General features: G+C 41.0%; 5 protein-coding genes across 5 annotated transcripts; 2 read left to right on the plus strand and 3 right to left on the minus strand.

The window, feature by feature from the left end:
* Positions 1-1,096: 1,096 nt before the first annotated feature.
* On the minus strand, positions 1,097-9,601 carry LOC147200203 (sodium-dependent phosphate transport protein 2B-like). Its single transcript, XM_086119101.1, has 13 exons — positions 9,117-9,601; positions 7,971-8,007; positions 7,777-7,890; positions 6,707-6,835; positions 6,472-6,615; positions 6,274-6,385; positions 4,877-5,069; positions 4,619-4,714; positions 4,094-4,214; positions 3,848-4,015; positions 3,633-3,749; positions 2,107-2,231; positions 1,097-2,026 (listed from the first exon to the last, which is right to left on the minus strand). The coding sequence occupies exons 1-13, from the start codon at positions 9,138-9,140 to the stop codon at positions 1,505-1,507; spliced, it is 1,902 nt and encodes a 633-aa protein (XP_085975227.1). The 5' UTR covers positions 9,141-9,601; the 3' UTR covers positions 1,097-1,504.
* A 1,320-nt stretch (positions 9,602-10,921) lies between these two features.
* On the minus strand, positions 10,922-15,952 carry rhbdd2 (rhomboid domain containing 2). The gene has a single exon (XM_086119102.1). The coding sequence runs from the start codon at positions 15,723-15,725 to the stop codon at positions 14,781-14,783; it is 945 nt and encodes a 314-aa protein (XP_085975228.1). The 5' UTR covers positions 15,726-15,952; the 3' UTR covers positions 10,922-14,780.
* LOC147200205 (OCIA domain-containing protein 1-like) lies at positions 10,962-14,440 on the plus strand. Its single transcript, XM_086119108.1, has 8 exons — positions 10,962-11,110; positions 11,269-11,353; positions 12,032-12,085; positions 12,178-12,225; positions 12,840-12,969; positions 13,043-13,203; positions 14,064-14,225; positions 14,302-14,440. Exons 1-8 carry the CDS (start codon positions 11,057-11,059, stop codon positions 14,337-14,339), a joined length of 732 nt encoding a protein of 243 aa, XP_085975234.1. The 5' UTR covers positions 10,962-11,056; the 3' UTR covers positions 14,340-14,440.
* A 1,220-nt stretch (positions 15,953-17,172) lies between the features above and the next one.
* Positions 17,173-22,965, plus strand: chic2 (cysteine-rich hydrophobic domain 2). The gene is made up of 6 exons (XM_086119414.1): positions 17,173-17,539; positions 18,172-18,226; positions 18,390-18,545; positions 18,648-18,704; positions 19,827-19,886; positions 20,354-22,965. The coding sequence occupies exons 1-6, from the start codon at positions 17,409-17,411 to the stop codon at positions 20,402-20,404; spliced, it is 510 nt and encodes a 169-aa protein (XP_085975540.1). The 5' UTR covers positions 17,173-17,408; the 3' UTR covers positions 20,405-22,965.
* On the minus strand, positions 22,961-25,698 carry LOC147200207 (uncharacterized). The gene is made up of 6 exons (XM_086119412.1): positions 25,509-25,698; positions 25,298-25,443; positions 25,144-25,205; positions 24,927-25,040; positions 23,950-24,048; positions 22,961-23,575 (listed from the first exon to the last, which is right to left on the minus strand). The coding sequence occupies exons 1-6, from the start codon at positions 25,614-25,616 to the stop codon at positions 23,421-23,423; spliced, it is 684 nt and encodes a 227-aa protein (XP_085975538.1). The 5' UTR covers positions 25,617-25,698; the 3' UTR covers positions 22,961-23,420.
* Between the last annotated feature and the right edge of the window lie 255 nt (positions 25,699-25,953).

Below are 25,953 nucleotides of genomic sequence, written 5' to 3' on the forward strand. Positions count from 1 at the left end.
CGCTCATCTGAACAAGGTTAACCTGTGCACACCTGTTACACACTCTGTCACAGTTGCACGTGCTGCTGCTGTCTTATCATCGACTGAAAAGACCACCATACAAAGTCCAGCGTGCGCGGCCACTCTGGGTGGTTCCCACAGGTGATGTTCAAAACTTGTTTCCTGTGAGTTCAGTACATGTGTGTGTTTGTGAGTGTGTCCGCATTGACGAAGAGAAGTGAGGATAGGCGGTTCAGAAGATGGATGGATGGATGGATGGAGGAAGTATGTCATTGTTTTATTTTATTGTTGTGACTGCATATTGTGACCAGCTAGGAGAGGCGGGTGGGCGTGCTCATCTTGGTTTATGTTTGGAAAATGGCTCAGTTCACTTTGTGTTGATCTGTGGAGACGGTGACTTACAATAAGTTTTTTTGGGGGGGGGGGGGGGGGGTTCTGCTAGTCCTTAAAGCAGACTTTTTGAAGCACGGACAGACTTAAGTGGAATGCTACACACACAAAAAAGACAAAAACAAACAAACAAAAAAGAAACACACAACTTGTATATTTTATATTTTGGGGGCTAAAACAGTAATTTAGGTTGGAACAACTTTAAATGAGAAATTCTTATTTGCACGTACGAAAACAGTGTTTGTCAGCACAACAAAGCAATCAAGTGTGCTGTGTTGTTTTTCCTTACATATTTAAATACAGGGACAATTCATAAAACAACATTTCTGTAAACTCTTATTTCATCATTGAGAAACGAAGGAAAGACATTTTTCACAGCATCCATCCATCCATTATCTGAACCACTTATCAGCAAAACTTAATATTATTCAGTTGAATTGGCGACCTTTAATCGGAATTCCTTGCCTTGGAATTGTGGGTTCACCCAACTTTTATTTTTATTTTTTAAACAACTGACATGAATTACAGTAGCTGCGCGTAAACTATGACTCACAGTCACAGCTAACAGCACTATATTGCTCATGCACATTCTTCCATAACATGTGACGGGACAATTGTATTTTCTCGTAAGCGTGGAAGCCGTAAATTGAAGTTTTAAGCAGCTATTGCAGAAACAAAACATATCACCCAAACTTGACACACACAATTCAAACTGAAAAAGTTTATTTAGATGGACATTCATCTAATTTCAGACAACATATTCTTTGAATATAATCACTTTCTATAATTACAACATCTTTTCACACTTTGAAACGACGTGTGAACGAGGTCGCTGCATTGTTTTTCTCTCTTCACAATGAAAAACTCTACAAGATACAAATGATGAAGGCTGCTGAAAATATAGAAACACAGTTGGGAATGAAAAGAAAGTATGATTTAAAGTTGCGCAGCGATATGGTATTTGTACTGTTGTTTTTTTTACATTACAGTCAGACATTTGCTAGAATCAGCTCACAGTTGCTCCATCGTCGCTCTTACATTACAATAAATAATTTTGGGAGGACATAAATAATAAAGTTAATCTTGTGCAATCAAGTACCTTGTCGGGGGAAACTCAAAGTTTGGTCATTTTCACACTGCACACATTTTCCCTGTCTGCACACATTGCAGGGTTATCGTAGGCTTCTGTATGGCCTTTCTTGTTGTCTCGCCCTTTATCCGCATCACCTTTGCAACATTTGCAGCAGCAGCAACATTTGGCGGTGACCACACCCACCACTTTGTCCCAGGGTTCCAGAGAATGCGCCCAAAGAGGGAGGAAGTCCCAAGACCGCAATGCGGCCGGCAGACACTCGGGCTTCCTCTTCTGCAACACGTTGATAACGACGATGATGATGAGAAAGGCTACGAGAGGGCAGGCCACGCCCACCAGGACCTGCCATCCAGCCAGCGACAGACTGAAGACGAGGAGCGGCAGCAGGAAGAAGCAGAAGATGATGTAGACTGCGGCGAACCAGCGGTAGGAGGCCGTGATGTTCCCCAAGGCTTTGGCCAGTCGGATGGGGAATCGGGTGAATGGAATCGGATACCACAGAATAATGCCAGAGATGTTGAACAGAAAGTGTACGAGGGCAATCTGGAGAAACCATAAATGCACTTCATTAGCATGGAGGTAAAACACCAAATATTGTGTTTGTGCTAACGCGACTAACTGACCTGCAGAGCGTTACCCAAAGTGTCTCCTGGACTGGCCATGGCGGCCAAGATGGCTGTGGTGGTGGTGCCGATGTTGGAACCGAGAGACAACGGATAGGCTCTCTCTATGCTGATGACGCCAATACCTACAGGTATGTGCGTAACGAAGGCCCATGAGATATTTCTCTGCTCTAATCAATCACTTCAGATGAATATGCTCCAACTGTATTTTCGTCTTGATTGTTGGGGGTTTGTTTCAAATCGATAAGACCAATATATTAATACAGAGAATATGTTTTTCAGTGCAAAAGTTAGTCTGCATGGATCACCAATATACTGCATGCATGGTGGGTAGATGGACGATTAGGCAGTTAGTTGGATCGGTGAAGGGAGAGATGACCAGGTGATTGATGTATGGATGGTATGATTATATATTGATTATGAGGATGGATGGCTAAGTGGTACGACAACATCAACTGTGCGAAGGTTGAATGGATGCATGGAAGGATGAAGCAGTGGACGGAAAGAAGGATAGCGGCTTGTACCGTATTGGCCCGAATATAAGACGGTGTTTTTTTGCATTGAAATAAGACTGAAAAAGTGGGGGTCGTCTTATATTCGGGGTCTAGACATTATACCCATTCACGACGCTAGATGGCGCCAGATACCATTGAAACAAATGCTGAACTTGACTCCCAGGCCAAAGTAAACCCCTGTCACGAAGAATAAAAATAAAAATAGCGGTAGCACAAAGAAGAAATTTTGTTTTAAAACGGTAAGAAAGAAAAGAGAAGAAAGTAATGGAAGAGATAACAGAAAATGGAGAAACGTAGCAACAATCTGGAGAAAACTGGGTCGAAGATCGGCCAGGTTAACCGGCAGCTGAGGAGAAGTTATGATGCACTGTAATTTACATTTCAAAAACCAGAAGCCATTCATTTACGAATGTGATTGCACTTTAGTTTACATATTTAAATGTTCAGATATTAAGATTTGAATGAGGCAAAATAGCATGCTTTTTCTCTCAAATATATTGTTATAATCATTTGTTTCAGATGTACTGTAATTATTTTCTGTATAAAAAAAAAATTGGTTTTCAAAAAGTCTTTTTTCAAACTTGAGTCTTGAAAAAGAGGGTGTCGTCTTATAATCAGGGCCGTCTTATATTCGGGCCAATACGGTATAAATGGATGGGTGACTGAAAACAACTGGTTCAATTGGTGGTTGGTTGAATGGATGAGCTGGCAGATGCAAGATGTCCCGATGGACCTTTGGGCGGCGTTGGTTGAACGGATTGCTGAAAACGTGCATGCATCATGGCTTCATCAATCAGAGTTATGTTGGTATTTATTTGCATGACTGGATGGAAAGATGTAGATCCTAAAGATGGATGTGTGGTCAGACAAAAGGGTTGGTTGGATGAATGATGGCTCAGTAGTGCGGGGGGAGGGAGGTGGAGGGATGGATGGACAAAAACAATGGTGATGGAGTGGTTTGTTGAACGATGGGGTGGATGAGTGGATGGACGGATAGCTGAGTGACCTCACCAACAAGTGGAGTGATAGCAGAGGTAAAAACAGAGCTGCTTTGCACGATGAACGTCATTCCCGCTCCGACTAAAATGGCAATATATCCCGTGACCCAACCAAAGGGGAATGGGAAATCTGCACACATGCACGTAATACAGTATTAGCAACGGAGACTTTCACCAGTCCCATAAAATGGCTTGCACTATAAAAGCAAACCTTGCGTCTCCACTCACCAGTGTTCAGTATTTTCTTGATGATCATGGCCACTTGACCCTTGAGCATGGAGTTGAGCAACTTGACTATAAGCAACAGGCAGGAGCACAACACCAGCAGAGAGAGAGCCAGAAGGATCAAACCCACAGCCAGGTCGGACAAGTTCACGTCGACGAAAAGGTGATCACCTGACAACACACACACAGAGAACATGTCAAGGTCAAGTGCATGCAGCGATGAATGACTTTGTGTCACCTCATGCTCACATTTCTTGATGTTGTACGTCTGTGAAATGTTCTTGAGTGTGAAGGTGTAGTTGCCGTCAGTCCAGCACATTGACGGAGAGGTGCAGTTCTCTGGACCAGGAACGGTGACATTTACTGTGCTCTGAAAGTCATAGTTTAAAAAATATATACATGTAAACCATATTCAACATATTTAAAGTGGCACAAAAGTCACAATATATTTCTTCTTTTTTTTTAGTTCGTTACAGCTATCATTTGGACAGACGTGAGGCCAGTAGCATCTGACAGCTTGGGCTTTGCAGTTTTGAGAAGCAGAAACACCTCGTTCCAGCTGGCAATTTTGCGGCACTGCTTCGCTGACATTTTCCAAGCCAGGGGCAAGGTAAGGATATCGAAATGATATCTTCACAAAAACTGCAAAGCCTAATCTGTAGAATGTTGGTGGCCTCACTTCTGATACCTGAACAAAAAAGGAAGAAAGGGAGTGTATAGAGAGACTTTAAGGACACCGTTTCTTGTTGTTGTCCCAGTGATGTTTGATCCTACCGTGTTGGTGTAAGTTTTGCACCATTTCTTGATGAGGCTTTTATTCCGGGCTGCTGGATCTCCGGTGGCTATTTCGCTTAAGACAGACTTGTCCAGCTGTCTCGGAGAGAAGCACAACATGCAGAAACGTGCAGTCGTAATTCTAATTGGCATTTTTTCCATCAATGATGAACGGCCAACGTGTCAAATATACTCCTTTTTTTTTTGTTTGTTTATGAGAACAGTCTGATACATCCCACGTATGCTTCACGCCTTTACCTTTATAATGGAATCTGTGAGGACATCAGTAATGACATTCAACAGGTCGGGGGCCTCTCCGCTCTGGATTTGGAACGAGTCGATGATGAGCTTGGTGACCTCGTACAAGTAGCCGGTGGCGACCTCTAGAGGCAGCAGCACCAGAACCGACAGCCAGTTGAAGAAGTCGTGCACCGTTGCCCCCGCAAACGCCCTGACAAGAGTCGTCAAGACAAGTGAAATTCATGCCACGCCGAATGAACTTCGCTCACTTCTATCGGTAGCAGCATATATGTTGTGTTATTAGCGTATCGCTCGAGATTATGACTACCGTGTCTGTTTTATGACACACCAGATGAGTTATTACACTACGACAGTAAAAAGAGAGACATGATCACGAGCCTTCAGCTGATATTATTTATTTTTAAGCCAACCCAATAGTCATTGGAATCTTTAGCGAAAGGAAGGGAAATGACGCTACCCATAAATTCAGGGGTAAATGGGAATGAATGGACTTTTATTGAAAAATATATATATTTTTAAAAAATTAAGTTATTATTGGGCAAAGGCTAAGATTAATTTATTGGGGGTCGTCAATGTTCTCTGCCCTTGCGTTTCAAAAGTGCAAACTAGTTTGTACAGCAGCGTAAGATTACGTCATAGCGTGGCACAAAAGCCATGCTCTGCGACTGTTGTCGTACGCTTGCTGTTTTTTATTTATTCGCTTTAGATTTATTCCGTATAAGTGTTTTACATAAATATTTACAGCAAGCTCCTGCTTATTGACAGTTCACTTTTCAAGTGATTTACTGAAAAACTCTAGCCTAGTCGAAATAGGAAAGTGGTACAGAAATTTAGTCCAAGGATCTTGTATGTTGATGTGATACATCTTGCCTGAGTTTTGTATGTCAGGGAAGATTTAAGATACTCGCGAAAAAAAAATACTCGCGAGAACTACAGCGAGTATTTGCCAAATGTGCACATACAAACACACTTAGCGTGCATTTTTCAAAACACGTCATCTGTAAGACATTTATTATCAAGGGTAATGTTGTATGGTCAAATGTTTGGGGATTGTAGTTTTTGGTATATTTACTATTGAAACTATTAATATTGACAATTATAAAACATTGGGGGTGTTGGGCTTGGTCCTAATAAATGTACTGTAATTACAGTGTGACTTCATTACGAAGTTAGTGTACGTCACGCTCAAATTTGGGATATGTTGCCGCCATAGGAAGGGAACTCTATTTTAAACCACGGCCTATCTGTAAAGTTGTATCAAAAAATTTTAACAAATTGATTTTAGACTTTTATAATAGCCCCTGTAAGGTTTTATTTGTTTTTTAGAATTGCTCATGGACCGAATCAGATGTTCTGACCGGCGGCATATTCCCCACTCTTGCCTGAGACGTTACCTGCGAAAGACACTGCGGTCCCCTGCCTGCGTCATGGCAACCAATGTGTTGGTGACCGAGGTGCCGATGTTAGTGCCCATGATGATCGGAACAGCTAGCTGGACTGTTAGCACTGCCCAAAAAAAAAAACACCCACGTCTCTTCACTATCACCTCATCATACCTGCATGTGTCACATCGCATGCATGTTGGTGCTCACATCCAGAGGAGACCATGCTGACAACAATGGAGGATGAAGTTGATGAGCTCTGAACCAGTAACGTGACCAGGACGCCAATGACCAGACCAGCCAGAGGGTTGGACAAGACAACATTGTCCTGGAAAATGTCGCCTGCTGCTTTTCCTGTGTGGATGAAGTGGATGACATTCTTTTTTTTTTTTTTTATCTTGTCCAATTGCCCCAATAGAGGCATGTCGGACCTTTATACGCATACCTCCTACAAGCTGGAAGGCTGAGCTCAGGATGTCTAGGGAGCAGATGAACATGTAGAGGAGGCCGAGCAGCACAGCCAGTTTCACCACTGACACCAACACGCGCAGCACCTTCCCTTTTGTGTCCAAAGCTGATATAAAACAGAAAACAAAATATCAAACTGTAATTTCAATCAAGATTAATAACAATGCATAGCTACAATATAAAATAAAATAACATGCTTATCCTCAACAGGGTCACCCCGTGAGCTTGAGCCTATTCCATCTGAACTCAACACAGACTGTTCATGTAGTTGTCCAATAACCAACCAAGCATGTTTGGACAGTATTCACTGAAACTAACATGCATTTTTTGGAATGTGCCAGAATGCCACAGTACCGGTACCCAGAGAAAACTGGGGAGAATGGATGAACCCCACAAAGCCAAAGCTCAGATTCAAACCCCCTAACCTCTTAACTCTGAGTCAGACATGCTAATCTGCTCTTGCTATAGCACTACTTAAATGATTTTATTTTAAAATGGTATCGAACGATGGGGGGCTGGTAAAGAAGCCCTCAAAGAAACCCTTAAATTTGATTTTTGTGGATCTCGGATTGGTTGTCACTTCAAATGTTGTTTTCAAACGTTCCACCCAAATACAAAAGATTAAGTTGCTACAACAATGACACTTTTTGAACGTTTACAAATAATTGTGCGGATCCGGTCGACACCGGTTTAAAATCTTTGTATTTTTTTTAATGTTGGTATCTATGTTGAAGATGCTGATCCCAACCTTGCACTCAGAGTCATTAATGATAACCTTCAGTTTATCTCATTAATGGTAACCTTTTATCAACGTATTTATGTGGTACTTATCATCATTTCATCATTATATGACACAGAGTCTGTCCAGGGAACACACCCAATGTATTCCAACGTACAATGCAGTTGTATTTATGACATAATGACAAACTTGATAGTGGCATTCGTATAATGCTCGTTGGACTCACTCAGCAGTGGCTGATGCTTCACTTTTGGCATTGTGCCGTTCAATATCACAGATTTAAAATGCACATTCAAATTCCTCCTCACCTGACCATGGCACCCCCGTGTCTTTCAGCTCAGGCAGATCCCAAGGGTCTTCCTCCTCTGGCCGGGCATCGTCCACCAGCGCCAGGGTCGAGTCTGCAGGAGTTCCTTTTTGCACTATTTGCACATTTACAGAATAAGTCTTTCTGTGATGTCATAGTTTGCATGCACAACAAGTCTTGCGTTCAAAAACTTACTTTTGCAGTCATTTCCTTCATTGTGTTCCTTTGCAAGCTGAAATTAGTCAAAACGAATTTTAATACATAGAGTAACCTATTTGTCAAGTGCAAGATTGAAAAAAAAAGGTCACTTTTTAGCATTAGCATTATTTGACCCTCGCTTGTGCTAACGCGTTTAGCCTGGTGGTTTCGCGTAAAGACTAGCGGCCCAACCAACTGCGTTTAAATACTGTCTTGAGTTTGGAATAGTTTTGTGTCGTAAAGTAAGGTAAACTACAATCCTCACATGACTCTTTGACTTTCCACAACATCAAAATAATTATATTGAAAATGAACTCCAAAAGCTCATGATCTTAATTGATGAAGACAAAAACAAAGGACATTTTCACTCTGATTTTAGTTTTAGTAAACATAAAACACATCAAATATAGGTTGTTTTCTTTTTCTTTCTTTTTTTTTACCATTTTCATTTTTATTTCGTTAAGATTTTTCTTTTTTCAATTTTAGTTTTGCTTACTTTGTAATTCTTAACTAACAGCCAATATTTTACTTTTGAACAGTTCCAAAGACCCATATCAGTGGGATGACTAGCACACACATTAACCCACACACATGCCACAAGGTATTGATCATACAGTCACATGGTGTCATCCTGGACACAGTAAAATTCCATTAGTATAACGCTATGACACGGAAATGAAGCTGAATTGATTTTCTCTTTTTTTTTAAATGTTACATACAAACACATGCATGCACACACAGAGGCATCTTTATTTATTTTTGCATTTAAAAGGTTGCTATCATTGTAAAAACTAAAAAGGTCACAGGATACAATATTCTCTCAGTAGTTTGCTCTTGAAATATTTGCTGTTATTCATTGTTATTCATTAACTACCTAATGGAATAATCTAATGCATTAAAAGAAACATTTGAATGTCGTACAGATGTGTTGATTCTAGCTCTTTAGGCTTAATTATGTGTCTAGGTAGGTCATATTTATTTTAGATATTCATTATTAGTTTCAGCAAGAAAAATGTTTTATAGGAGGGGTTATTTGCCACAGCCCCCCCCCCTTACCAAAACGTTTTTATCGCTATTTAATTGTGTCAATTTTGAAATAGTTAAAAAAAAAAAAGCGGAAATATAAGTATAGGAGGTCCTCACCCCGGGTGGCTTGAGTGCATCCATGCTGCCGCTCTGTTGCCCTGAGATTGTCAAATGTTGTGTTCCACGCAGGTGGAGTGTGAAGGTGAATCAGAAGTTGGCGGATGTTCTCACATCGCTGAGAGCTCCCACAGATAAGATGAACACACCTTGCTTGGTCACTCACAATTTCTTGTAATCGCTGATGTGATGTGTGTTGCAATCCAACTCACATTGTTGTACTGCCTGACTATTCTCCTGTGTGTGACTGACATACAGTGTGTGTGTGTGTGTGTGTGTGTGTGTGTGTGTGTGTGTGTGTGTGCGTGCGCGTGCGCGCACGTGACTGTGGATCATTGTAGCACACTATTGATCTTCTAAATAGAGCTACCCATTGGTCAACGTCACGGCGTGCCAAATGTAAACTTTAAATGGAAAAAAAAACTGTTGCACTTCATGATTTCAATTTAGATTAGAACAATAAAATTATTACTGTCATTCAGGTGCTGCAGTATCTGGATATCTTTTACTCCCTGAGGATTGTAGCTATACACATAGTTTGCAGAAGTATTGTTGAAGATATTAACTTATTTCATCCGTCCATCCATTTTCCGATCCACTTTATCCTCACAGGGGTCGCGGGGGGTCCTGGGGCCTATCCCAGCCGTCTTCAGGCAGTAGGCGGGGGACACCCTGAACCGGTTGCCATCATGAAATGCTTGAAAAGGAGCAGATTATTTTGTTGAAATCGGTGCTTTATTTTTTTCTGTAATTTTACATTGTTTTATATTTAATGAAATATGCAGCATTTTGGCTAACCCTGTTGTTTTTAATTGTACTTAAAGATTGGACTGGATGCTTGGGCCTTTGAGTTACATTTGTACACAGTTCTGTGAATAACACAGTGCAACAGCAGCATCTAGAGGGCGTTACTATGTTACTGCAAAATGTTCTCATTTCAAATTAGCTCTCAAAATTGAAATACAGTATAGTACTACAATAGTCTATTTCAATTTTCCACATTACTGTAATTTGTATTGTGGAGATGCAATGAGGGTTCCATCGATCAATTTTCTGTACCACGTGTCCTTCACTGTGGTCACTGCTAAACTGGAGCCTATCCCAGTTAATTTAAAGCGTGAGACGCATACACCCTGGACCAGTAGCCAGCCAGTCAATCCCAGGGCACACAGTGACAAACACCCGTTAACATCACATTTACGTAACTCTATGGCTAATTTGAGATCTTCAATGAAGCTGTGCATGTTTTTGAATGTGGTCATAAATAGGGCTGGCTGAAGGAATCATACAAGCACCGAATGAACATGCAAACTCCACACAGGAAGTGCCAGATCTGAGATTCGAACAAAGAACTACTCAGCTGTGAAGCTAACGTGCTAACTAAGGATAGGTCACAATGAAAATTATTCCATGCATCCATTTTATGTTTGTTAATGTTCTGAGAAATCCTAAATCTAAAATTGTCCTTGAACCTAAAAATGTTTGCTATTCTAAATGACTCGCACTTAAATAACGGTTAAACAGTGACAATATTCATCAGAAACTATTAATTATTTTGGAACAATCTTCAATGCTAAATTAAAGTTATGACTACAGTGACCAATTTAGTCGCTGGGGGGCAGTCGGCAACCATTTCCGAGACATTAATTGCCAAACAATATATCTTTTATTTTACAATTATTAAGTTGTATGTTGCCCAGTTAAATACACACAAGTAACAGTATGACATTTATAGGTTTAGATATTTGAATTTGATTTGTGTGGGTTATTCAGAGTCCGGCAAACCTCGAAATGTCACATATTCATTTCCGGTTTACGTCACAGTTGGCAATGACATTGTATCGAGTACTACATACACTAGTGTTCTGGAAGCGCCCTATATTTTTTTCTATTTCACATGCATTGAAGGCGACCAAATGTGCTGTTGTTAAATTGTCATCATGTCATCCACTACTGCGGGTTTTCACGAGGAGCGGCAGCGCCAAAGAGCACAGGTTAGCAGCACGTCGATTAGCATTATTTGACCCTCGCTTGTGCTAACGCGTTTAGCCTGGTGGTTTCGCGTAAAGACTAGCGGCCCACCCAACTGCGTTTAAATACTGTCTTGAGTTTGGAATAACGATATTGAAGTGTCTGGTTGCTACCTCAACAGGCGCTGGTGGGCACAGACTACATCCCCACCGAGGAGGAGAAAAGAGTGTTTCGGGAGTGCAACAAGGAAAGCTTTTGGTACAGGTGTAAGTTACCGTACCTTAACAATTATTTTAGACTGCCAAAACTCTAAATGTGTATTTTCCACAGGTCGTAAAAGTAGTCAAACTCTTTCCTAATATTTGTGAAAAAACGATTCTGGTCACTCTTAGTGCATGAAGATAAGTACTAATACTTAAAACTGTTAAAAAAAATAAAACTTTTTTTTTTAATGGTAGAAGTAAAAGTTAACTCCTATACTTACGTAAATTAGTAGATACTCTAAAATGTGCTTCAGTATGGCACAAAATATTACTGGCAATTTTCCACAATACCAGTTTAAGAAAATACAGTAATCTGCACCCAAAATATTTTCCCACCTATATATGTATATATATATATATATATATATAGCTATCTTTTGCTTAAAACCTGAAATGTGGCAAAACTTCAAAGGAGCTAATACTTTTGCAAGGCACTGTACATCCCACTGACTGGTACACACAGGAGTCACACATTAGGTACACTTACACTGACATCAACTACTGTACAACCTTTTGAGATTCCAAGAGGGCCTCCTACCAGCTGCTACCCTGCCTCAAATGTTGTGGAATTAATATCCCCCTGACTATATCAATCACTTTAGTGGTATAATGTTATGTGTGGCCTTCAACTGTGCATTTCCTTGATTAATTAAAAAAAATATATATATATTTACCCTGCAGCTGTGCCTTTCTCTGTGGTGAGCATGGCCATCACTCAAGCCCTGGTTGCCAGAGGTCAGACTACATACAAAACGTGCTATCTTATGAGTATAAATGGATAGCAATTTTAATAAACTGTCTCTTTTTTCCTCTCTGTTTCCATTTAGGGTCTCTCTCTGCATCTCCACGGTTTGGATCGCTTCCCAAAGTGGCCTGTAAGTTTGAAGACAGTTGGTCTCAAAATGATGTAGTTAATGCAACCTGATTCTTAAGATGACTCTCACAATCAAAAGTTGTAAGTCAAATCAAAAACATGAAGCCAGATCCCAGAAGAAAATCAATTCATCCGAAATGTTCGTATCTTTTAAGCTTGAATCTGAATGATAACAGCTTGAAACAGTTAATGAAAGTGACCAGTAACTTTCAGGTGGCCAGTTAAACATTTGTACATATGTGCAATGTCGTTACTTTCCTAAAATAATGGTCTACATCATGTTTTCATTTTTTTTTTAACTTGGAAAACTTAACCAAATATATTTCTTAATTTCGTTCATTCAATGATCTGTTGATGATTTAGGGTAATAAAAAAAACAACAACTTTATTTTAGAAACGTAAAGCTATTTTGCTGTAATCTGACATCACGCAACTGTGATGGTTCCCTCAAAGATGCACTCATATTGGCTACGCTTCTGAATGGAAATTGGTGTGTGGATTTATTGTGTTTTTTTTTAATGTTCAATGCGGCCAGATTCATTCGATTTCAGAAGGATATTTCTTAATTTCTAGCACTCTGGAACGCAGCATTTGTCATTTTTTTCTTCCTCCCAGTTGCTGGCTTCTGTGGCTACATGGCAGGCAAGATGTCTTACATGAAGACGTGTCAGGAAAAGTTCAAGCGGCTGGACAACTCTCCTCTCGGAGAGGCCCTGAGACAGAGGACAGGACTGTCCCCACAGCTGTGTGTACTAGTGCCAAGCCCACACTTAGCCCAAAGCAGGCCCGTAACTGGATTGTGTGATTCTCCTATCTAGTCCAAAAGGTGCCCCGTCAGAGCTGAGTGATCCTGACAGTCAGAGCTATGACACCATGTTCCAGCCAGGAGAGACGCCATCTTCCACCCCAGAACTCGGATATGGATTTAATCCAGAAGCACCCACTGCCTCCAGAAGATCAGATGACTTTAATGTACCAGGTAACACTGATGAATGCTTGTCAAGCACTAATCACGTTTGCCCCGTATTAATGTTTCGAATAATAATGGAGAAACGGGTTAGGTGTTATTCATGACCAATTAGATGATTCATTTATCTTATTTCCCTCACGGGATGAATAAAGTACGCACTTTGTTGGTGCTTAACAGCGGTCACTGAAATAACTTGAAACTGACAAAATGCAAATTTACTGAAATGTAACCGGTGAAAATCAGACATTGCTTTTGAATTCATTTGAAAAAAACAAACTCATGAAACAGGCCTGGACAAAACGGATGGTAAAAGGTTGTGCAGCAAAACAAAGTTTAAAAAGTACAATCAATCAATCAATCATTCTGTTGCACCATGAATTTAAAGCAGCCTTTTCACTGGTTAATTTTCAACTTAGTTACATTTCTTACTACGTTGAGGACTTGCAAGTTATTTCAGTGACCATTGTTGGTGTTTTGTTCCTTAAAAGAGTGCTCAAAAATCTAATCGTGAAACAATCCATTCAATTAAGTAAACAAGCTTATGATGGTAAGCTTCATGCAGAAACGGCGTTGTCATGCCATTGCAATTTACTGCATGACAGTCAGTTGTTTTAATAGGTTCCATTTGTTTCCCTGCCAAATTAGCCTATAGTACTACTTAAACTCTTCGCACAAAAAATGCCATCCGCAATATTGGTGTGTGCTTGATTTTGTCAATTAAATGTGAGATAATGCTGTTGAGACCGCTAAATCCATTGCTGGGACTACAACTTCCTCTTGGAAAAGATGACTTGTAATTGGGGAAAACATGCTGTCGTAAATTTTTTTAGCATTGATTGCTGCTTTCTGTGTAAAACTGTCATCTCCAGCTCAGTCTTACGAGGAAGAGAACGAGCCCAAGAGGAAGTCCATCCTTTATGAGGACCTGCGTCTGAAAAACAGAGAGAACTACGAGGTCACACTCACCCAGAAGGCGGAGTCACTGCTCAAAACTTCCCCTGAAAAGGAGCCAGAAAGACCAACAAAAAGCGGTACAAAAAACCAAAATCAATAACTCCTGTTCTTTACGAAAGACAGTTGACTCATTAATTTCTCTTCGTGTTTTAGGGAAGAAAAATATCTATGGAGACACTTGGGAAGAATGAGGTTTTTCTTTTTTTTTTTTTTTTCTTTTGTAAAACGTAGTTCACTGATCTTGTGACACAAGGTGAGGTCTTTGCTCGTCAATTAAACCAAAGTGCTTGAAGTGTTCTGTCTTGATCAATGATTTAAATTTTCTAATTCAAAAGCTAAATGTCACACATACAAATACTTTTGAATATTACACATGCCGATATATAGCATCATTGATGCATTTGAGGGTATATAAGATTTTGACATTAGTAGAATCTGTAATTCCAAATTTGCAAAAGATGCATCATTGTTGAAACCGCCGCGTGTTAAAGCTGGGAGAGAAAAGCTGATTGCATTTTTGCACTGACGGTTCTTTCATTAAAAAAAAATATATTTGCGCCATCCTTGTCACATATCATTAAAATAGGCTACAATCATTCATAAGCATGTTTATAATGTAAAACAAAAGTCAACTATGGATGGCCGTGTGCGCAGCTATGTCCCTGACTTGTCTCACCGCCGCCCGCTTCGGAGGCATGAGGGTTAGAGAAGGGTGCGGGTCCAGATGCTGCAGTGGCATTTGTCGACCAACCTTCATATATCTTGGCTGAGCCACTAACAGCAATGTTGGTGCTTGATGCTGGCGCATACGCCTGCACTGGGTAGGATCCAGGTGTTGGATTGATTTGAGGGAGGAGTGTTTTCCGCCTGTCCTCGGTGGAAGCTGGGACAAACGCCACCATGCTGATGCTCCTCAGGAAGCGGAAAAGTGGCGTCTTCTCCGCAAGGCCTGCCTTGGCCTCTGAGATGTCAACGAAAGAGAACCATCCTCTTCCGTGCATCCATCCGATGAGAGTGGAGATGATGCTGCAGGGAAGCACCGTGTGAGGAATGAGGACGCTGGTGAGGAGGACAAATACCCACGGGAGAGCCATGGTGGGTAAACTGACTCCACAGAGGAACGCTTTGGTCATTTTTGTGTGTGTGGTGGTGAGGGCCACGCATGCAAGGGCCATAGGCACCAACCCCTCCGTTGGCCCTTTGCCATTGCTCTCCTGCAGAAGATCCAGGAAGGCGTACAACAAGCCTGTCACGGTGGACATCAGAATACACACAAAAAGGAAGCGAACGGTGCCAAAGCCTTTCTCCAAACTGCCACTAAGGAACACCATGGTGCAGATGCTGAGGAGCAGCTGAGTGAGGCTTCTGTGGTAGAAAGGGTACGCGAAGAGTGTGTGCACATGCCCTTTCACAAAAACACTCGCCCCAACGCTGAGGCTCCCCTCAGAGAAGTCCAAGTAAGTTTGAAGGCCAAACACTGCACATGAGGTGAGGGTGATCAGGAACATCCCACTCGTAATGGCAGGAACCATGTCTCTGAGAAGTTGGACCACAGTCCTTAAATGGCCTGTGCTCATCTTTTGGTCGCAAGGTTATCAATTTAACCAAAAACTAGGTGGCTTTGCTGGAAATGAGCGCAGAATCACGGAAGGAGGAGAATCAATTCTTACAAATGCACAGATCATCGCGGGCTAAAGTACACAATCATTGCGCATTATCGTTCAACAATTGAAAATACCAGTAATTATATAGTCAAACGAATAAACATACCACGACCAAAGCATTACACGAATTTCAGTCCACGTTTCCGTCTTGGAATACTGAAGCTGTCCGTGTTTGAAATAAGTTCCGGTTCAGCTTTTCAAAACAAGACCTACTGCTAAAATTGGTGATGACTGCTATGTATCTCGGAGAGTCAGCTATGTGTACATCTTTATTTTGAATTACTTTTCAGTACAGGCTCTACTCTCGCACCGCCTTCGTTAGACAAGTCGGCGTGTCCAGTGCTAGCAGGATAGGAAGTGGACCGTTTTAACAAGACTGCACAGGGTTATTTTGTTTTCGTCATTTTGGCTGTCACAAATTATGGTACGTATTAATATTGAAAAACTCGCTTTCGCTGCAAGCGTGTATGCTATTTATTTAGAAAATAATACCACAGAAAGTCACGGTATGATTTTATTTTGGCATTTCCTGCACTGACTGCAGATGGCCTGAGAGTGGAGCCTGCACGGGAAGTGACAATATATAGTGGATGTTCTACACTTGGATCTTTTTTCTTGCTCTTGATTTTCATTTTCTAATTATTCCCTTCTTCTTTGACGTTGGGCGGAACAAGATGAGGAAAAAGTTGCGATACAGTCACAAGTGTATAAAAGCACGTTCGGTTGAGCCTTTCAAAGTAAGATACACAAAAAAAACTTACATCCCCCTCCCAAAAAAAAACACCTAAAAAGTTTATTTCATCATAACGCAACCCTTCATAATGGAAATTTCAGAGTGGCGCATTTTTAGACTCATCACACTTGGCTCCTTTAAGTTTCCCCCAAAAAGTGATGTCATCCACACACGAGCAGGGTAAAATGCGGCATTGCAGCACACTCAATTCAACTTTATTTATAGAGCACCATTACAACAACCGCAGATTCACGTCTTGTAGGGATGAAACAAAAAATATTTTACCGTTAATTGTATTGCGCATTTAAACATTTTATTTCCTGGGGATGCAAATCGCAATGATTTGTAGAAAGGGCCATTTTACAGTTTTGTTGCCTGTATGAAAAAATGCCTTTGGTGCATCATTTACAGTGAGATCTCATTGAATAAATAAAATAGAAGCATTATTTTGTTTGTTAGAAGAGCACAACCTTATGTTTTCATAATAAGCATACTTTAATTTCATTTTATGTAAAGCGTTCAAAGTCTTTTCATGCGGACGGAAAAGGCACCGATTTAGCGATGCAAGAGTTTAACTTTGGTCAGCGGTGTTGCGTTCTGTGCTTAAAAAGTTGAAGCTCGCCTTGGCCGCTCTTCCGGTGTCGTATGGCGACTGCAGCGGATGTTGATATTTTGCTTACGAGCCTTCTGCTCAGAGATGTGAACTATCGTCTCCGGGACAGCTCGTTTTTGAATTTATCCTCGTTTTTGTCCAATTGGCAATCTCAGGGGAGCCGCTTCTCGGTGAGCCCAGCGTCATCGCGTTCGTCCCGGTGGCGTCTCAACCGGGAAGCGCGGCGTTTCGTCTCGGAGCCGTGCGTGCGATGATGGAGGACTTTGACGAAATCTACGAGGAAGAGGATGAGGAAGAGGACGAGGACAGGGCCGCGGAGGAGCAGCTTCTTAAGTACGCTCCGGATCCGGTGGTGGTGCGAGGCTCCGGACACGTCACAGTGTAAGTGGCCGACGAGGCCGACTGGCATTGGGGCGGGGGAGAGTTCAAGCGTCGCGTGACGATGAGCGATCGTCGGGTGCTTCTAGCCGGATGCTAATTGATTAGCATCCGCCTGTGGACGAGCTTAGCCCGTTAGCTTCGAGCTCGAGCTAAAATTAAAAGTACCAACTGCTTTTATATAGGAATATAGTTTTTAAGCACACGACTCCTCTTTTATGCCCGCCCTCTGTTTGTTCGTGCTAATGTCAAGCAGTTAAAATGGTTTTGTCTTGACTTTTTTCATACTTTGCGACCAGATACTTTAAACATTAATAGTGTCTTTTCATAAAACCCGTGTCATTTAATTCTTCTGATTTTGGTGTTGGGCGATCGCTTTTCTTATTGTGACATGACAAAAAATAATCCCCCACGAAATGTTGGAAATATAGGGTGTGGATAAAGTCTACATTACAAGTTAATAATTGTATTACTGACGTTCATGAATGAGATCAAATAATATATATTTAAAAAATGCGCACTGAACCGAGGTCTTGCGCAGTATCATGACATCATGGACGATGGTTCGTAAGCCAAAGTTTTGTCTGAATTTCAAATTGAACGTTTGACATTCTGGTGTCACGTTAATTCTCCAGGTTTGGACTGAGCAACAAATTTGAATCAGAATTTCCTTCAGCGCTTACAGGGAAGGTGAGTACCCATGTCAAATGCATTGTTTGATGAGTATGCCTCTTTCCATTGTCAAGCCAAGTCAACTTTATTGTCAAATGTGCTCTATGTACAACATATATACAGCACAGATGAAATTTCTTGTGGCAATATAATCGATACATGCATCTTGTGGCTTTGTCAGGTCGCACCCGAAGAGTTCAAAGCAAGCATCAACCGTGTGAACAGCTGTCTGAAGAAGACACTGCCTGTGAACGTGCGCTGGTTGCTGTGCGGCTGCCTGTGTTGCTGCTGCACGCTTGGCTTCAGTTTGTGGCCTGTGATTTGTCTCAGCAAGCGGGTAATACATGCGCATGCGAACACACACACGCACACGCACAGGCCTGGCACCCTAAAAACACGCCAGCCTGACCGAGACACACTTTTCACTGTTGTCTTCCAGACAAGAAGATCTATAGAGAAACTTCTAGAGTGGGAGAACAGCAGACTCTACCACAAGGTGTGTAAAGTTCATACGCCGGCTTTTCTGTTTGGTTTTTTTTACACCTTTACTTCATACTCAACTTTCAACGTTGCGTTTGCTGTACGGTTGTATGAAAATTTGTTTTTCAAATAGAGCTTGGGTGCTTATGGGGGAAAAAAATGGATATTGAAATAATGATTCAAAATGAACAATCGTTCATTGATTTCTGAACGTAGTATTCATTCAGATACCAAAACTCAATCTTAAAAGAGCAACCAGAAAATAAATTGGAAAGAAAGTAAAATAATATCTAAAGACTAAATTGAAAATAAATACCAGCTGTTCTGCTCTGCACGCCTTGGCCTCTTAGGGGCAGTGTCCTGCCATGCTAGCAAGGACTTCACACTTGCATGAAAGTCGTAATAGCAGAGGAAAGTTGCAATTTGAGCTTTATTCATATACAGTGCCCCATTTTTCACAGATTACGAGGAATATATGTCTCTGAGTAGTGTTATATTACCTGTCGTTATGCATTCATACAGCGTTTGTGTGTCAATTTTCATCATTTGAAATCTCAATAATTGGCAAAATCAAAATGGCCACCCCGTGGAATGTCTAAATACGGGTGGATTTTGCTCCTTAATTTATATTTAACAAATGCAATATTTATCAGGATATAGTGTTTAGACTAGTGGGGCCGTATAGAAGATATTATTTTGAAGTAAATTTCTCTTACAAGCATGCTCAGGGTGGGCAGATTCCAATTCGTCACACACCTACTGCACAAGCAACACGGTGCCTTCAGGGTGCTTTCACAACGCAGGAACCATCAGATGCCCCGTGTCGTCCAGCACATTCATCGTTTTTCTTCTGGTATAATGTTTTATGATCACAAGAATCACACAATTACGCTTCGATTAATTTCCCAGCTCTATTTTCAAACCAGTCTAAACAAGGAAAAAATATTTTGTAACATTAACAGCAAAACAGGTTTATGGAGCTCTGCTGTTTCTTCCTTGTTACTTACATTCCCCCAAAATACGAGCTGCGACGCAAAGAAAAATAACTCTTCAACATTATTGTGGGCCCTTCTTGATTGTCTGCAGTCTGCTCTTGTGTTTTGAATATATTTACAGTTTTTAAAAAATGTCTTTGCAGCTGTGTTTGCATTGGAGACTGAACAAAAGAAAGTGTGAATCCAACAACATGATGGAATATGTAAGTGCTGTGTTGGTATTACTCTACAAAGAAAAAGCAAGTCTGTCATTTTATTTTACAAGCTTGTGGAATGTTGAATACCAAATGCGTTTGATTGCAAGAGTTCCAATGTGTTCGGTGTTGGAAATAGTGAAAATAAAACACTTGGCTTTTCTTTTTTCCAGGAACATTATTAGTATTTGGCAGCGAGCAGTAATTCTTGAACTGGTTTAAAAATGACTTCCTCCCACACACAGCCTATTTAATGTCCTTACATTATGTCAATAGCTTGTAAGGTTTTGATGGTCTGATGTAATTTTCAGTCATATATATAAATACTGTACACAGTGTACCACTTCAGAGCAGTTTCCATTGATCAGCAATGGAATGTTTCAAGTTATATTTTAAGCCATTTCCTCACTCAAACTGAGATAGTGAAATGTTGCAAAAATCTACTTGAAAATAACAATTTCTCTTGTCACTATCAGGTAATCCTAATAGAATTCCTACCGAAGATCCCCATCTTCAGACCTGACTAGGCGATGATGAGATCTTCACCGCTGTCGCCGTCCCAAGCTGCCGATGGAATGTTCCCTCCAGAATCACTCGAAAGTTTTTTTTGTTTTGTTTACAGGGCGACATCAGCCCTCAGTTTTCATTTCGGATGACTTCTCGCGCGGTCATCTTCTCTTCGCCTTTTGGTTTACAAGCTCAGTATCCTAATGAGTGAATTCAGGCGAGCCGGCTCGCTCCCGATTTGGCGGCAGTGTGGATTTCAGCACTGGCGCTGGGAAAACGGGACTCTTCATTGTTTTGCGAACTCGAGCACAGCGTGACCGTGGTGACAGGAATGCTGCTCGAAGCTCGGCTCGCGGCGACCCACCAAATACACCCCAGTGCTTTCGGAAGAGGGTGGGGCGTGGACAGGAAGCTTCAAATGTGTAGCAGGAAGCAGCGGACATCATTTCGTCACTTGAGCACACTTCAGTGTGCATTGCCTGGACCCAGAGACAATCACACAGTCGTGACTGCACTCCACACTCTGGGACAACATATGCCCTGCCCTTAGTTGCCTCGGCAACAAGGAGGTAGGTGAGAAAGAGATGACTGTTTTTTTTTTTTTTCTAACCATTTTGGTCAAAGCAACGTTGTGGAAAAACTTTGTGACATCACAGAGCAAGGTTACTTTCTGAAAGGCAGCCTTCTGTTTTGTATTTTTTTTTCAATTTCTACTTTGCCAGACATGTCTTGATGCTTTTTTTCCTATTCATCTGTAAGTGTGTGTGACATGTTTGCAATAGGGCGGAACCTCCAAAGTTGAACATGTGTTCAATTTTTGTTGTGTGAAATCTACAAAGTAAGTGTTGTTTTTTTATGCTCCACTGTGATACACATTTGAAGACAAGTTAACTGTAAAAGTAAACAAAAATAAAGTTAAACTATTTGCCCCATGGATAATACCTGGCAGACGAATTCAAATGAACAGGTTCAATGTCAGGCTTCCGCAGAGCTTGCTGATGATCTGATCATTTGAATCAGGTGTGTTGCAACAGAGAGACTTGGAAAACATGCAGGACAGTGGCCCTCCGGCACCTGAATTTGACACCCCTGAGCTAGACTACAATCACATCTGCTATTTATATCAACATACGAAAAAAGGCCTTCATCAGATTTGAAAAATCACTATGAATACTGTTAACATTGACAAGAACAAATCTGATTCATGAGACATTGGACCCCCCCCCCCCCCTCAAAATTTTTAATTGACCAGTATAAGCATAGGTGGATATGAATGTCATAATATTAATAAATATAATCAAATCAGAATTTGGAGGGTGGGGTAGGCTTGTTGTGGCAATTAATATATTTTCCTGAAATTCCAGATGCCCCCCCCCCCGCCCTTAGTCAGTGGTGAAACAAAGGCCCTTCACAATTTGTGGCGCGCCGATCGATCAGTCACCATGACGTCCTGTTTTGTATTCTGGTCACAATTAGAAGCCGCATTTAATTTTGTAACGTGAACCATTACATACAAAAAAAAATTTTTTTGGTGTTTGCAGAGCGATGCTGTCGACTAGTGTTGATGGTTGTATTTCACTGATGAACAACTCCGCAAGGAAAAACATTTACACAACAACAGAGGGGTTATTCTTATGCGCTGAATCTTGCTGATAGTAAGGACCAACCAATTCATCTTGGATAAAAAGCAAAACACCTCTGGAGATTTGCCCAAGTCGAAGTTGAGCTCTTATTGTAAATTTTGACGTAGTTTTTGACTTTGGAGGTTCCCACCGCTTTTAGTGTGTAGCCATGTGTCAGCTGCAAAAAAAAGCACACGATGGATGTGGTTCTTCATTTGGCCTTATCCTTGTTACTTTCTCACCCTGAAGGAGGTTTCCAGCTGTGAGTGTGGCCCAGATGAGAAATATGAGAGGTTTTTTATTTTTCTATATATACAGTATACAGTATATATTTTTTGTTCTCGGAGTAGCCAATTACTAAAGGTGGCTTAACGTGGTAATAAGCCACTTGTTTTCATTTTGGAGTTTACAACTCGGTAAGCGTAGATTCCCACGGCTGTCATAGGCTTACCTTTCATTTCATATCATTGCATTTTTGGAAATGTCCCACTTGAAAGATCATCGCCGTTACCATTCAAACGTTGACTAAAACTTCCTGCTTAAACGCCTTCCGTGACGAGGTACTGCTAGTGAATAAAGGTTAGCTTTTTTTTTTTTTTTTTACAAGATTTGTAACTAGGGATGGGCATTTGACGACATTTTCTAAGGAGTGGGCAAAATCATTGTTCGAAAAAAAAACATTTAATGTGATTGTATTAGCAATTAATTAATTCCACAGAGTAGACAGGGTTCGGTTTGTTTTTCCATGATGCCCATCCCTACTTGGAACTCGGCGGCATGTGGATGTGGGTCACACTCAGGGGATTCTCATCTTCGATCATTATCAAAAATGTAGCACAGTCAGGGTATTCGCTATGGTTATACCACAGTACTTGAATATTTGTTTTATAGTGTATCACCCCCACCCTTCTCCTTCCAGCTGTTCCACTTTAATGAAAGAAGTAAACACATACAACCACTCTGTGTTGTTTTAATGTTGTTGTTCACTATTCATTGCCTGGTCTTATGTTGAGTTAAACTAAGATGAGGAGCCAGGGGGGCCCAAGTCAGCAGGATCGGATACTCAAGGGTCACTGGGACCGAACACAATCACTTCAGTCTTCTTTTCATTGAAATTCAAGAAGTTTTGATGCATATGATAATTTATTTTGCTTTAAAATTAAAGGTTGATTTAGATCAGATCTTATTCAGGTCATGTGGCAATCACGGCTTGTAAAAGTCCTGGCACATAAACAAATGTGATTAATGTATTATTAATCCATTTGAACAGTGTTTTGGAGCCACACAAATCCAGTTGTTGATCAATACAATACAAAATTTTTTTTTTTTTTTGAGAAAGAGAACTTGATGTAATTTTTATTGTGAATTCAGTCTGAGGCAACATGGCCTTGTTTTTTTGTTTGTTTGTTTTTTTTTAGTTTGAAATTGAATCCATAATCATCTTTATTCCACTTTGACTGCTAAGCATCTTGTCCAGTATTTTCATGTATTCTGGGTCGGCTTGACTCATGGCTGAGGTCAGATCAACGGTCTCTGAGTCTTTGGAAGCTGATGAATCTGTGCAAAAACCTTGCAAATTTAAAGAAAAAAAAAGTCAGTACATATGACTTAAAAGTACAGTAGTAGCTAATGGATTGAAAAGATAATCGTTTGTTTTCTCGCTAGCCCCACAGATTGTAACAACGTCTCATGATCGAAGTCTAGAAAATGAAAATATAATAAAATCCTTAAACAATCATTACAGTGAACGGCCAGGAAAGTCTTGTACCGCTGTGCTGTGCCACACTGATTTGGACAGTCTCTGTTTCGGCGATGTGGCCTTACGAAAGACCACCACATCATATTAATCTTTTCATGCACCCTGTAACCTGATAACATGACAAGATGTCCACTGGAGTAACCGCAGTCCCCGAAAGGGTTCATAAAAATGCAAATGTTCTCACCTTTGTCTGAGTCCAGCACGGTGGGTGAGGGTAAGTTCAGACATGCCGCCTGCCTCTTAAACTCGTCCATCTCGGCACTTGTCACCTTGGGTCTCCTGGCTGTTGAACAAGCAGAAGGTCAAAGGTCATTTTGTATTATGTATTTTCATCACTTTTCTTACAGGTAACTAAACACATCTCCCCTCGGATATACTTTGAACATAGCCCTGAGGACAAGAAACCACATTGGATAGCTTCAACATCCAATGATAGTCATTTCTCCCAGGTCATGATGATTAAAAAATACAAAGAAAAGCATGTTACAGTCTGCAGTGTATAGTAAGATTTTCTTTTTTTTTTTTAATATAATTTTTAAATATTCTTCAATAATACTGATAACCATTAATTAAATAGACATTTTCAACAGAAAATGGTGGGAGTACAGGGGTGCGTGGGAAAAAGCATGCAAAATAAATAAATAAGTCGATAAATAAATTTTAAAAGGAGCCCCCCCCCCACCACCACCAAACTATGAAAAATATATCTGAATCTGCAGGGCTTGACTGTAGTTGTAATATCACTTTTCACCACTAGATGGCGGACATGACTTAGATACACCAACACTGGGTTTTATCATGCTGGACACTACAATGTGGGTAGGTCTAATGTTTTGAGTTTCTTTTTTTTTTTTTAATGATGACCTACTCTGAACTTTTTGTGCCCTTTGACTCCTTTTACCACATATGTGTTCTATGTTACTTATCAGCTGCATAAATGCATGTAGCAACTCATCCGAAGTGAATTTTTTATTACGGTTGCCCATTTTGTTGAAAAGTGCCGCCTGAGCACAGTGGTGCGCACGCCACAAGTTGTTCCACTGTCTCGGGTCGTCTATGACAAAACTAGCTGTGAGACAGTTCAGTCAGTTTTGGCTGCGTCGATTGGCGTGACTCGAGAAAGGTGAACTGCCCAGCGAGAGACGCTGTTTTAATTCTTACTCAGAAGCTGCATGCCCATATACGTGCTTTCTCCAAGGGTATAATTGGACAGCAAAAGGATGCAGTCGGGGCAGCTGGTCGTCATGAGAACCTCAGTAGCAGAGATGGGATACTCTAATGCAAATACACAAAAGAGATGTTTGTTTGCACTTTTTTTGTAAAAGCAAAGTCCGCAAATGAGCCCGAACAAAGATCAACATCAATGTTGGCAGCTCACCCATGTGGAGGGTGTTGTTAACTAAGGTCAGCTTCGAAGTGACACTGAAGCAACGGCCCAACCTTTGCAAAAACACAAACGTTCACAATAGAACACATTGACAGTCGATGTGAGGTTATTGAAAATGTAAACCCAAATGCCACATTTACTGTACATTTTTTGGACTTGAAACACAAAGAAGGAGTCACTCTCATTGGCCGGATAGATTTTCCCCCACACGTTGTCCACAAACATCTTGGTGAGGGTTTTGGATCCTGGCATGTTGGTACTTTCCGCCACGTATGTCCACACGCCCAAGAACTGCAACATACGGCGGAAGCGTCATTCGCACGCAGTGTATTCACTCAAGGAGGGAAGCATCTTACCTGGTCGCGACCTTGGATTTGCACCTGCCGGGTTAGCGCATCACAGTCGGCCAGAGGAGCTGAGAGGGCCGCGGGAAGAAGCGCGGCAGCGAGAATGAAGAGGAACATTGTGGCTCAGCTTTTCGATTTACGTGGAGATCTTGGAGCTGCTCGAGCTAGAATGATGGCTCCATCCACTCCCAGCTCACTGAGTCCATGTGTCAAAGTCAGCCGTGTGTTTGCACAGGTTATGTAATGTGTTTTGAAAGTTTAGCATCAAGTCCCACAATGTTCAATGGAGATTGAAGACATCCGCGTTTGTTCTTCATCAATACGCATCTAATGGGCAAAGAAAAATACATGTATCCGTTTATTTGACAAATGCGTTTGAACTTTTTTTTAATCTCATCTACAAAAGACGCGGCAACATTTTGAAATTTTTACCCAACCCCGATGTCAGGCGTGC

This window comes from Hippocampus guttulatus, chromosome 9, assembly GCF_054856545.1.
Source record: "Hippocampus guttulatus isolate MCC_2025c chromosome 9, RoL_Hgut_1.0, whole genome shotgun sequence".
NCBI classification, from domain to species: domain Eukaryota; kingdom Metazoa; phylum Chordata; class Actinopteri; order Syngnathiformes; family Syngnathidae; genus Hippocampus; species Hippocampus guttulatus.

Coding starts and splice junctions, on each gene's coding strand:
- chic2 (XM_086119414.1), top strand. CDS start 17,409: ATGATGGAGGACTTTGACGAAATCTACGAGGAAGAGGATGAGGAAGAG. Junction 18,227..18,389: donor CTTCAGCGCTTACAGGGAAG/GTGAGTACCCAT, acceptor TGGCTTTGTCAG/GTCGCACCCGAAGAGTTCAA. Junction 19,887..20,353: donor CCAACAACATGATGGAATAT/GTAAGTGCTGTG, acceptor TGTCACTATCAG/GTAATCCTAATAGAATTCCT.
- LOC147200203 (XM_086119101.1), bottom strand. CDS start 9,140: ATGGATGCACTCAAGCCACCCGGG. Junction 8,008..9,116: donor ATGCACTCAAGCCACCCGGG/GTGAGGACCTCC, acceptor GACTAATTTCAG/CTTGCAAAGGAACACAATGA. Junction 6,836..7,776: donor CACGGGGGTGCCATGGTCAG/GTGAGGAGGAAT, acceptor GTTTTATATCAG/CTTTGGACACAAAAGGGAAG.
- LOC147200207 (XM_086119412.1), bottom strand. CDS start 25,616: ATGTTCCTCTTCATTCTCGCTGCCGCGCTTCTTCCCGCGGCCCTCTCA. Junction 25,206..25,297: donor GTGTTTCAAGTCCAAAAAAT/GTACAGTAAATG, acceptor GTTTTTGCAAAG/GTTGGGCCGTTGCTTCAGTG. Junction 23,576..23,949: donor CGTGCTGGACTCAGACAAAG/GTGAGAACATTT, acceptor TAAATTTGCAAG/GTTTTTGCACAGATTCATCA.
- rhbdd2 (XM_086119102.1), bottom strand. CDS start 15,725: ATGAGCACAGGCCATTTAAGGACTGTGGTCCAACTTCTCAGAGACATG.
- LOC147200205 (XM_086119108.1), top strand. CDS start 11,057: ATGTCATCCACTACTGCGGGTTTTCACGAGGAGCGGCAGCGCCAAAGA. Junction 12,086..12,177: donor TCAAGCCCTGGTTGCCAGAG/GTCAGACTACAT, acceptor GTTTCCATTTAG/GGTCTCTCTCTGCATCTCCA. Junction 14,226..14,301: donor AGAAAGACCAACAAAAAGCG/GTACAAAAAACC, acceptor TTCGTGTTTTAG/GGAAGAAAAATATCTATGGA.